At 37.2% G+C, this 12,617-nt stretch overlaps 1 protein-coding gene across 1 annotated transcript in view; it reads right to left on the reverse strand.

Moving 5' to 3' along the window:
• The window catches only part of LOC114046113 (collagen alpha-1(IV) chain-like), a 204,058-nt gene that overhangs the window by 24,587 nt on the left and 166,854 nt on the right, over positions 1-12,617 (reverse strand). The window contains exons 37-43 of the mRNA XM_027866369.1: positions 9,820-9,959; positions 7,461-7,587; positions 7,292-7,372; positions 6,037-6,135; positions 4,988-5,038; positions 3,029-3,214; positions 1,798-1,931 (exon numbers count right to left, since the gene is read on the reverse strand). Of these exons, the coding sequence (XP_027722170.1) occupies positions 1,798-1,931; positions 3,029-3,214; positions 4,988-5,038; positions 6,037-6,135; positions 7,292-7,372; positions 7,461-7,587; positions 9,820-9,959 (818 nt within the window). The remainder of the gene's footprint in view (positions 1-1,797; positions 1,932-3,028; positions 3,215-4,987; positions 5,039-6,036; positions 6,136-7,291; positions 7,373-7,460; positions 7,588-9,819; positions 9,960-12,617) is intronic.

The following is a 12,617-nucleotide window of genomic DNA, read 5'->3' on the forward strand; positions in this document are numbered from 1 at the left end:
AAATGCCATAACAAAAATAATATGCAGAAAGATTCCTTAATATTTGTTGGCAGACTCTACAGGATGATAATTATATTTGTAAGTTACAGATAGAAGAAAAGCAGGAATATATGAATAACTGACAAATTACACACACTTACATCACTAGGCAACTGTAATACAACAATAACCAGCCTATAAATATATTCATACATATTGCAATCTCACAATACATATTCAACATATAGTGAAAAATATACAAGCTTTATAATAACAGGAATGAATTTAAAGTGGTTATTGCAACTGCAGGTAGCCAAAGCTGCTGACATGCCCAAATTATTCATAAGTCTTTTATCTGGTACTGATCCATCAGAAAAATGCCAACATTTTTTGAGCAAGTAGTACATCAAGATTAGGAATTCTTATTCAATAATTTAACATCTCCCCTTGACATTGAACCTAGAATTTGCTATTGACAAACTAGGGTTAATAATGCTTTGTATTTTCTTACTACCTTGCATCATGCTTATCGTTTAATATAGCTGGATACAAGTCTTACTCCAAAATGCCTCATCATGGCATGGAAAAGAACCTGAATTCTTAAAAGCTATGCCAGCAAGATACAAGAAGGTTCAAAGAAGCTGTAAAGATGGTGGTTCCAGACTATGTCTGCAGTACAAATAATAGCCTAAGTATGGAAAAGCTCATTACCTATCGACTGGACAGTAAATAGTAAATTCTTTGTTCATGGCAACCCATGAAACAAAGACGGACGTCAAAATGAAAGTAAATGAAACACATTTTCCTTTTAGTTTCTATAATATTTACATGTAGACATATATGTGGGTGTGAAATATACATACCTACATATTATCTGTAAGCCAAAAGTCATACTATGAGTCATTAAGCCATTGATTTGAATAGACTATCAAACCATACCTCCTATAACCACCACCTTGAGCAAATGTGATTTACTGAGGTGTCCGAATACTACAAATACCACCCCCTCCCTCAAAAGGTAATCTGTCATTATAACAGCCTAAGCAATATATGTAGTATTTAGTGATTTGTATATTAGTGAATGCAAAACTCCTACAACTTGACATGTGTTGCTCCTGAGGTCTTTCCTGAAGTTTTATTTAAGTCAAGACAGATTTTATTTCTTATCCTTTCTCCTATATACTGGACTTGTCAGTCTATAATAGGAGCTAACTAGAAAAGATCAATTTTACAGAATTAGTTCTTTATATATCTTGTATGTCTAAAATTACATATATGTTGTCTCCCTAGTTAGAAGGTGAGCAGGGACTGTGTTTTTACCTTACTTTGTATTCCCTGTGCTTAGCACAGTGCCTGGCACATAGTAAGTGCTTAATGAATGCTTGCTAACTAGATGACTGACTTTATAAAGCTAATAATTATGCTATGGTTGGTTTAATCCACTAAATTTACCCACCAATTTTGTGGTTTTCTTTTCCCCTAGGCATAGAGGAAAACCTTACAAAAATATAATTTCTAACACTAATTTTCCTCCCTCTTAATAATTACATGGAATCAAATATCAAAATATTTTCTAAGATTTATCTACTATCTTGCCAATAGTGTATAGAGAAGTCAAACAACATGAGAAATATATTTGCCCAGGAAGTGGAATGTTAATGAGAGAGAAAGGTGCAGATTTATACATGATAGAATCAGATGAAGAAAAGGAGGGTGGTCTAACCCCAAGATTAGTAGGGAGGACCTGTAGAATGTTTAGGAGGCAACTAGTGAAATTTACACTACTGAACTATAGATAATATACTTAAAGTAACTCACAGGCATTCCCTGAAATCCTGGGTCTCCCTTAGCTCCTGGAGCACCTGGGGTTCCTGGCCAACCTGGATTTCCTTTTTCTCCTTTTGCTCCATCAAGTCCTGGGAGGCCTGGAGGACCCATGGGTCCAGGAACACCTGAAAAAGATTAAAAAGCATGTAAATTTCTAATAAGTTTTACACAGCTGAGTGAAGTTAGCACCTGTATATGGTTCCTTTCATGTCATTTCTACCCTCATACCTAATATCACAATGTCTGATCATATCAAAAAGTAACTTACCACAAGCCCACCAAAAATCAGGGTAAAAGTTACAGATTTCAAAGAAAACAGAAAGCCTGACTCACAAAATTGCTAATATATTTCTATAGCTGTCAAACTGATCTTCCTGAAGAACAGTCCTGACCATCTCACCTCCCTAGTCAACAAATTCTGGTTGTTTTCTATTACCACCAAGATCAAATATAAAATAGTTTTGGGCCCCTTCCTGCCTTTACAATCTTCTTATATTTTACTGCCCTCCATGTACTCTACAATCCAGTGACACTGACCTCCTAGCTGTTCCTCTCACAAGTAACTCTGTATCTGGCTGTTCTCCATACTCTCTACTCATCTCTGCCACTTGGTTCTCCAGGCTTCCTTCAAGGTCCACCTAAAATCCCACCTTCTAGAAGAAGCCTTTCCCCATCTACCTTAATGCTAGTGCCTTCCTTCTGACATTATCTTTAATTTATGCTCTTGTTTGTACATAGTTGATTCAATATTGTCTTCCCTAGGGGGTTGTCAGCTCCTTGAGCGAAGGGAAGGTTATTATTTGCCTTTCTTTGTATTCCCAGCACTTAGCACAGAACCTGGCACATTGTAGACACTTAATGCTTATTGACTCAACTTAGGTACTTCATGCTCACTGACACCAGATCTGTCACTTCTATTACACGTTGACAAAATAAAATGGTTGCTAAAATATATTCAACCATAGGTAAAACTTGAAAATTAATACAGAAGATGTCAAATATTCTGGAGTGTGTTCTAATCATTTCCCTTCTTTCATTCTCTCTATCTATACTCTTTAATGGAATTTTAAGGTTTATTAAAATATATTTCAGTACCTTAATACTTGTATATGTTAAAACTCTAATCAGAATTCAACTGAAAGAAATATGGTCCTAGGGACTATAAGCACTTTTTATGCTCATAGCTCCAATATGAACAAAATGTAGTTCAACATCTACTTACCTGGTATGCCAGGTTGACCTTGTGGACCTCTATCTCCTTTGGGACCCTCCACCGCTCGGCCAGGTACTCCAGGCAATCCCTGTTGCCCTGGGGGACCTGGAGGACCCATAAATCCTGGTTCTCCTTTGGGTCCAGGAATTCCTGGATTCCCTGCTGATCCTGGGAAACCCAACTCGCCCTTGGAACCTAAACAACAAGAAATTTGTTAACAATGATACAATTCAATACATAAATATTGTCTGGCCCAATCTATTAAACTTTTCATGTAGCATTTTTCTCATGATCTACCAGCATGCTGCCCATGGGTGAACTCAGTGAAGGACCCCATTAAGTAAGCAGGTGTTCCACCAATTTTCCCTTCATTTTACACCAAACGTTCTAATTTCACTCCATAATCATCTCTAGAAAATAAGCATAGAATAACAAGCACCTGGGTATATCCCACTTACTCATTTATTTTATGGTTACATTTCTATCAAAAGATTATTGATGTATATATGAATATGGCATGGCTAGATCAATAAAAGTATCACTTCTAGAGAGGAATATCCTTCAGTGTTTATGAATGCATTCCTCCAAATTTGCCTGCTAAAATTCTGAGATTATTTCAGGTATTTTAGATATTATTTTAAAAGAAAAGGAATGAAATACAGAAATTACTGACACTATATGGTCCCTAATATCAATAAAAGGTAATGAATAAAAAACACAATATATTATAGGGGCAATCTGTTACAGCACATTGTATGTGATCACTTGGATTCCCCTTCTGTGTAGCTCCAACTTACTACCAAAACAATAGCAGGGTGCCTCATTCATTGCCCTATCCTGTAGCCATTCAATACTTCAATAGCCCTAAGAGGTACCTATTCAAAGAAGTTCTCCAATTTGGAATGGGCTTGACTAAAGGAAGACACAGCAATGGAGTAAGCCCAAACCTAGGCCATCCTGTCATCCCTGGTCCAGGGAATTCACAAGAGCAAAGCCAATTGATACCCAGCACAAAAGGTTTGAGCTCACTCTAGGGAGAGCTTATGGAACCAGTTGAGAGCAAAAGTTCTCTGGTTCTTGCATCTCTCTTCTTCAAAATGTTATTCATTTTTCACCTCCATCATGAATATTCCCATATTCATCTAATCCAGTGTTTGGCATTTTAATAAGTACAACAATTAGCAAATGGTGCCCTGGACAAATTATCCCAACTCACTGAGCCTCAGTTTCCTCATCTATGAAATGGGAATAACACATGCAGTACCTTCCTTTTTATGTGGCAGTGAGGCAAGCACCTTGCAAGTCTTACAGCACTATATAAATGTGAGCTGTTACTATGACATGAACTCTCCTTCCAGCTCCACAATTACTTAGAATCTATTATTTCACAATCACATCTCTGAATGCTATAGGTGACTACATTGACCTCTGTGTGTTTTGTCACTTGTATTTACTGGTATCGATGAATAGTGGGATTATTTTAAAATGTTTTTCTTTGTAACTTTAGCATGTTCAGTTCCTTGCATGAAGGAGGACTCCATAAATGTTGTTTGTGTAGTAGCAGCCTTTTGTTCAAGTTTTGATATGTCCTATTTTCTCATTTAGGATGTTTCTTATAAAGATATGGATATAATTCAAAATTGCATATACATATACTATGCACGTACATGTATACACACATATGTGATATTTTCCTAGCTAGTAGAATTCATTCAATTAGTTTAAAAAAAATAGAAGCAGAATCTCTAACCAATAACCGACACCATTCCAATCCATGAATTAAACAACAAATGCCTTGCAGGACATTGCACCCCAAGAAGCTACTTATCTCTCAAGTCCAAGATGCTGCCAATGGAACAGAAACTGACTAGCTGAGTCTTGCAAATTTCTTACCTCCAACTCTGTTGATATAAATTAGTGTAAAAACAAGAATACATTCTAAAGGAGTCCACATTCAGTAACTATTACCTTTATCTCCTTTGGAACCTGGAAATCCTGGAAGTCCTCTTCCTGGAAGACCTATAAGGGAAATATTGAAATAGTGAGAATCAAAGTTGTATTCTACTTTTAAAAAAACCAATTTGTCCTTCCAATAAAGACTAGCAATAATATACAAGTTGAGTTCACTCTGTAGGATACTCATCAATTAACTAATTGCATCTGATCGGTAAAATTCCTTATTCCACAATTTGTTATTACAAACCCTTTGACTATATATTTGAAATTCAATAATATCAAATTATTTTGTGCTACTTAAAGATAGCATAAAAGACAATAAGAAGGGCATATATGACTGGAAAAGGAGTTGGGCCAATCATGTAATGAGAATGAGAAATGGCAGAGAGAAAGCCTGGATGCCATACTGATACCCCAGAGGTATCCAGAGAACCAGAAAGTCTTCAGTATATTGGATGGAACTTCTATGTAGAAATTATGGGAAATTATGGGAAGATGTGGCCAAGAATAACACAGAACCAGAAAGGAGAGAGAGTTTGGGATCTATAATTGCAAAAGGATCAAAATATCTAAGGAATTTGGAATTTTATATTCTTTCATAGGTAATCATCTAACACCTTTCAGGTAAGAGGTATAAAGACCTGTACCATGAATAACCTATAGTGATTATTATTATATCACATCCAACTAAGCTCCCATTACCAAAACCAAGAAGTAACTAAATCTGTATGAAAATTGGTAGAGAAGGAAGACGGAAAACCATTGGTATAAACACAGGGAATAAGGGAAGAAGATGAATAGAAGAAATGTAGCAATCCTAAACCATTATACCATTTCTTCTGCTTTTGAGTTTGCTCCTGAGACCCTGTAAATGTGTTTTAAGATTTTAATTTGTGATCTGGAAACATTTCTACCTTGAAGTCTTCCAGACTGAAGGCAATAGGTAAAGATCCCCCACAAGTAATTCTGGTATGTGAGAGGAAACTGGGTAGGCACATGTGTTGGAATATATGTTTCAAATGAACAGAAAGGAAAAAAAATCAGTGGGTTAGGGCACATACCTGGTTCACCCTTCTCACCAGCTGATCCTGGAATTCCATCACCACCTGGTTCACCTTTTTGGCCACTTGGACCTGCTGGACCTGGAAGGCCAGGCTGACCTAACAAAGAAGAAGAAATGTTCCACAACTCACTCTGGAGTTATCAGATTCTTGGGTCACTAACCTCAGTCTCAAAGCAAATTAATCAGTTGCTCCAAATCTTATAAAAGGTACAATTCATAATTCTCTTTTGTCCATCATGTCTACAAATAGTCATTCTTCTTCCCTCCCTGCTCCTCCTCCCAACCCCTCTTTACATCACTACTTAAGTGCAGTGGGAAAGGAAGCCTGGCACAATGGATAGAGACATGGGCTTAGAGTCTCAGAGACCTGCCTCTAGAACATATTAGTCTTGTGATGCTGGGGAAATCACTTAACCCTTCGGGGCCCCCATACAACTTCTCTAAGAGTTGTATAAATGCTAGAAATTTATAAATTAAATCTCCATAAGTGACAAAATTTTCCACATCTAGGAGTCCCTCACACCATTGAGGCCAAGTAGGGCAAGACTTAGTACATTTGTAAATGCATGTGGAAACCTTCAAAAAGTGATGAGGGTTCAGACATCCAACACTAAAAGCATAGCAAAATCTAGAATTGAATGAACCAAGCTGGTGGGCAATATGAGAAAAAGAGAAATGAGATCTAGGAATGAGCTACTAACAAACTGTGGCACTGGTCACTTTCCCTCTCTTTGCCTCAGTTTCCTACCTATAAAATGAGGGTTTTGGATTATGTAACTGTTAAAGTCCTTTCAGGTTTTGATATTTGATGTTCTTGGTGACTTAATAGATAGAGTGCCACGCATCATATCAGGAAGACCTGAGTTCAAAACCAGCTTCAGAAACTTACTAACTCTGTGACCCTGGATAAACCATTTAGCCACTATCTGCTTCATTTTCCTCAACTGTAAAATGGGGATAAATGATAACACCTTCCTCTCAGGGTTGTTGTGATAATATTTGTAAAGCACTGAGAACAGTGCCTGGCACACAGTAGGCACTTAATAAATGTTTGTTTCTCTCCTTCCTTCTTTGATTCTGTTATCCTCCTGAGAATCTGATGGTGATTAATGCAAACCATTAAAAAAAACTTTATGACCAAATCACAATTACAAAGACATCTATCAATATTGTCAATACTAATTATGCCCCCATTTTTTAGGGACATCACATGGCATCCATTCCAAGCTTGTGTTTTCAGAGTCGTTCTCTACCTGCATCTCCTTTAACTCCAGGAACGCCATCCAAACCAGGAAGTCCTTTGTCACCCTTCTCTCCAGGTATTCCAGGGCTCCCTAATGAAAATAAGAGGCCCCTTTAATTTTGTTGACTTCTTGTTCATTTTAATCCCCAAATTCAGAAAGAAGGCCTTCTTCCACTTGCCTGGATAACCAACATTCCCAGGAGATCCTCCAGGACCCGGGGGACCAGGCATCCCCGGGATCCCGGGGCTTCCCTTCTCTCCCTTCTCTCCGGGCCTTCCTGGAAAACCTGAAGGTCCAGGGTCTCCCTGTAAGCAAGGAAAAAAACGCACACATTTGAGTTCACATTTGAGAGTAGGAGTTCCCACACCAGCATTTCCTGACCTTTTGCTGAAGAGACGGCTGCGGTGGAATTGAAACAAGTGGCTTGGGTCTGCCACTTATTAGATGTGAGTCTTGCAACAAGTCTTAGAGTCCACACTGCCAGACCATAAGCTCACTGAAGACAGATACTGTCATAACTAGACTTTTTATGAGGCAGTAAGCTAGCTTAGATAGAGTGATAGACTTGGGAAGACCTGAATTCAAATCTTTTTTTGTTTGTTTGTTTGTTTGTTTTTGTTTTTGCTGGGTAATTGGGGTTAAGTGACTTGCCCAGGGTCACACAGCTAATAAGTGTTTTGTGTCTGAGGCCGGATTTGAACTCAGGTCCTCCTGAATTCAAGGCCAGTGCTCTTTCTGCTGCGCCACCTAGCTGCCCCCCTGAATTCAAATCTTGCCTCAGAAATATATTAGCTGTATGAGGCCAGACAAGGTTCAGACAGTTTCATTTTCCTTATCTGTAAAAACCAGGATGAAGAGACCTACTTCATGGGGTTTTGAGAATCAACGAAACAAGAAATGTAAAACACTCTGCAAACATGAAAGCAATTCAAATACTATATATCATTATTCACTGTTTTTATCTCCTACACATTCTGCACATTCTAGGTCCTTAATAGATATTTCTTATTGTCATTGACCTCTTGGAACCTTGTGTTTCCTGAGGATGCTGGTACCTACCCTACCTACTGCTAGGATTAAATGAGATGAGGTGTCTCAAATATTTAGTAAAGCATTACACAAATGGCAAGTATTACTGCTCTTATTCTTTTTTTTTTTTTAAGTGAGGCAATTGGAGTTAAGTGACTTGCCCAGGGTCACACAGCTAGGAAGTATTATGTGTCTGAGGCCAGATTTGAACTCAGGTCCTCCTGACTCCAGGGCCAGTGCTCTATCCACTGAGCCACCAACTGCCTCTACTGCTCTTATTCTGAAATGGAAAGAGCACTGGATTTGGGGTCAGGAGATCTGGATTCAAATCTTGACTCTGACACTTACCAGGTGTGATCATAGCAAGTCACTACATCACCCAGCCTCATCTGTCAAATGGGAGATTGTATTACACTGCCTACCTCAAAGTGGATGTTTATGAGCAAATTATTAACGGCAGCAGCATCAGATGATTTTATTTTCACATGAAGAATCCACTTCTTATTAATATACAAGAGACATATCTAGCACCTTAGAAAAAAATGACCAGACCCTTCCTTTTTTACTCTACCTTTCATCCATTATCTATACCTCCATTTTAAATGACACATAATTATTTTTTCTGTCTTCAATCAATTATTCTCTCCCTAGTCATTAATCTACCATCAAAATTTCTGAAATTTTATTTATGTGTGTGAGGGAAAGTACTATACACTAAAATCAATTTAATATAAAATAAACAAAGACTATATATAATACAAAACTTGTTTATATCCCAGATTACTCTCTGCTACAGGAAAAAAAAACACCAGTCAAAAAAAAAATCTTTTTAGCATTGATTCTCCCAGTGATGCTATATGACTATGCCATCATAGAACACTAAGGTCATGGGTTAGGGATAAAAACTAGACTTGTAATTTTATTGATATAGATAAGGATAAGGAATATAGATATAGGATATAGATAAGGATATAGGTCCCAGATAAAGAAGCTCCCTCTATCAACACATATTGGCACTTTCTTTGCAGCTTAAACTCTTAGAGATTTTAGGTAACTTTCTAAGGCTATAAAATGATAGAAGAATCAAAATGAAAAGCAATTACTGAAAACCACTGAAAAACTAATGGCTTCTACGCGTAGTGGATATAAATAGGCTATGGCACATTATTAGTTATGACTTACAAATACATGATTAGCATATTAAATATCACCAAGAATATGTATGAACCAAAAAAGGAGGATGTTAGTCATGTAGTAAGATTAAGAGATAAGAAATGGATAGATAGCTTGAATGCTACGCTAGTATCCATGAAGACCAAGATGATGATCTTCAATACATCTGGTGAAATTTACAATTGGACATGGACAATTAGTGTAAGCATAGAGGGGTATAAGCTGCATCCATAAAGGGAATGTCAATACTAATAAAAATAAATATCAAAGCTAGTATATTAGAATGAGGGATGTAGTGGAAGGGAGTGAGCCCTTAAACAAAAGATGGTAAATACCTTTTCACCAGGAAGTCCAGGAGTCCCAATGCCTGGGCGACCTGCTTCTCCCTTCACTCCTTTTTCTCCTTTTAATCCAGGGAAGCCTGGGATACCTTGAGAGCCTGGGATTCCTTGTGCTCCTTTTTCTCCAGGTGATCCTAAAAATACAAGCCACAGGATTTTCAATCTCTAGTGAACCAACCCTCAAGTTTATATTTTTAATTGAAAAATGAAAGAAGTATCAAGAATGTAGCCAAGAATGAAGTAGCAAGATGGTTACATTAACTTCTACTTGGGCTCACTGATAAAAACTAGAAGGAAATTTAGAGAGATTATCTGGTCCAGCTCCCTCATTTTACGGATGAGAAAACTATCTCAGAGAAATCAAGGAACCTCTGCAAAATCACATAGGTAATAGTAAGAGAGTCAAGATGAAAACCCAAGCCCTCTGGATCCAAATACAGGAAATCTAGCATTTTGAGAGCTAAATGTTTTGTTAACAGTTCCTGTATTTTATTATCCATAAATCTTCATGCAAATGCCTATTTCCTAAATCTCAATTCACGCAATTCCATAAATTACAATCTCATATTTCATGTTTTAGATAAAATAATGAAGCCACCACAATCATGACAGGCAGAGATGGCCAGATTCCCCAGTTAACTAACTACAATGGGAACTCAGGTTATTCATTAGTAATAATAGCTAGCATTTATATAGTACTTTACAATTATCTCATTTTGTCCTCACAACAAACAATGGTGAGAGATGCTATGAACACCCCCATTTTATAGATAAGGAAACCAAAACAGCCAGGTAAAGCAACATCCCCCAGGCCACAGAACTAACAGGTTTGTGAAACCCGATTTGAACTCAGTTCTTCCTGACTCTCAGTCCTGCACTCTATCCATTCTACCACCTTACTGCCTGGGAGTAAATAGATTCCTAATCTTTACACAACAATATCAGCCACATCTAAGGGCAAACTGAACGTAGGTATGACAAACCAAAGCCAGGTCAATTCAGGGATCATTTAGCAACAAGCCAGGAAATGGAAAGGGAGATTCAAGGTCTATATGTCCAAATGGAGATAGGCAAAGGTTTATCTATCAATAAGGTTAAGACTAAGAAAAGTCTAAAATTAGAAATATGGAAAATTGAGAGCCTGTAAAATGAGTATGAAAATCCAACAGGTAGTAAAACACCTTAGAAGTTTATTTGTTCTTAGGGTTTCCCTGGGTTTTTAATGCCAGATGCCCTTGCCTGAAAATGCTTAGGTTAGAAGTTTAGACAGACATGGAAAACTTAACAGACTATTTTCCCAATACTATGCCATAGACAAAGGAATTCACTATCCAGACTAGTTAGTGTACCATGGCCTAAACAACTGCATCTCTCACTATCATCTTTTCAGAGTTCACATCACTGAAGCAAATGACCAAAAAGAAGGATTAATGACTGAGCCTGGGTTAGTTCTGGAGTTTCCAACTGGGTCAAAGAACTATTAGGCCTCATGTGATGAAGTCAGAGGACTATGAAATTTTTTTTATGGAAGATATTAGCAAAGAATCTAATTTACCAAAGGGTAATCAATAATTGACAGCTATAAAATAAACAACCAGTTCAATCCTATTTTCCCAGGAAATTTTTTCTATTATAGCTTATGTTTCATGTCTGTTTCATGTCTATTTTTTGTTGTTGAGTTTTTAGAAATTTTAGTCACAAGTCTGTAAAACAGTCCATCACTGGTCATTGATATATTGTATATGAAAAACAAATTTATACTTCTTTTACAAAGGGCAATCTCTATTAAAGTTATCCTATCTCCTTGCTCTATCTTGATATGGAAGTGATCCTGACTTCACAAAAATATGGGTCATTAGAAGATAAACTGTAATAGGTTCTACCAAGCCAAAAGACTTTGATTATGGTCGTAGCAACAGATGGACTGCTTATCTATTTGCTGGATGAGGATTATTCTCACTGAGTACAGAGTGACTCATTCCCAGAGTCTCTGGTATGCATGCTTTATAATAATTTATTTTTATTTCATTTTTGCCATGGCAACTCAGGAAACAAATTTGAGCATAAAATGGCCCTCAGTCTTCTGTGACCCTCTCCTGTTATCACAGTGGTAGCAATGGAAAAAAAAGGCAAAGGTTGCAAAGAAAGATACAGCTTTCTGAATATGACCTAACAGCAAGTGAGAAATGAATAATGCTTTCAATATCCTGTGTCTGCCCAAGGACCAATAATTAGCTGACAATACCACTGGATTTACTGATGCATATCCACACTGGTAAATCTCTTTAATATGACAAATATGGAATGGATTTGCCAGATTGCTACAAAAGGTAGTTATCTATTCCGTTGATGATACTGGGACAACTATATCTGGGCTCTAAAGTCCAATTAGAAGTTCCATATAAGAAAGCAGAAATAGAACCCAAAAAGATGAAGTCAAGAAGAGTAATTGGACCAGACCAAAATGGATAAAAGCACAGGCAGTGATGTTGATTATAACCACTTCATCAAGACATTTTACCAATACAAAACAGTGGGTACAATGAGGAGGATGAAAGAGCACAGAAACAGAGTTTGCCAGCAAATATTTCATGTTGTTACTAAGCAGAAGGAACCAAGGGCTTATTTACAGCATATACTAGTTCATAAGACACAAAGGAGAAGGTGACTGATGATTGTCAGCAGTAGTCTCAAAAAAAACATCAAAAAAATTTAAAGAAAATATAGGCTAAAAGACAACTTGATTGGAATTCAATTCTATGCCTGACACACAATAGGCACTTAATAAGTGT

Source organism: Vombatus ursinus, unplaced genomic scaffold, assembly GCF_900497805.2.
Source record: "Vombatus ursinus unplaced genomic scaffold, bare-nosed wombat genome assembly UNPS02014781.1, whole genome shotgun sequence".
Lineage (NCBI taxonomy): Eukaryota > Metazoa > Chordata > Mammalia > Diprotodontia > Vombatidae > Vombatus > Vombatus ursinus.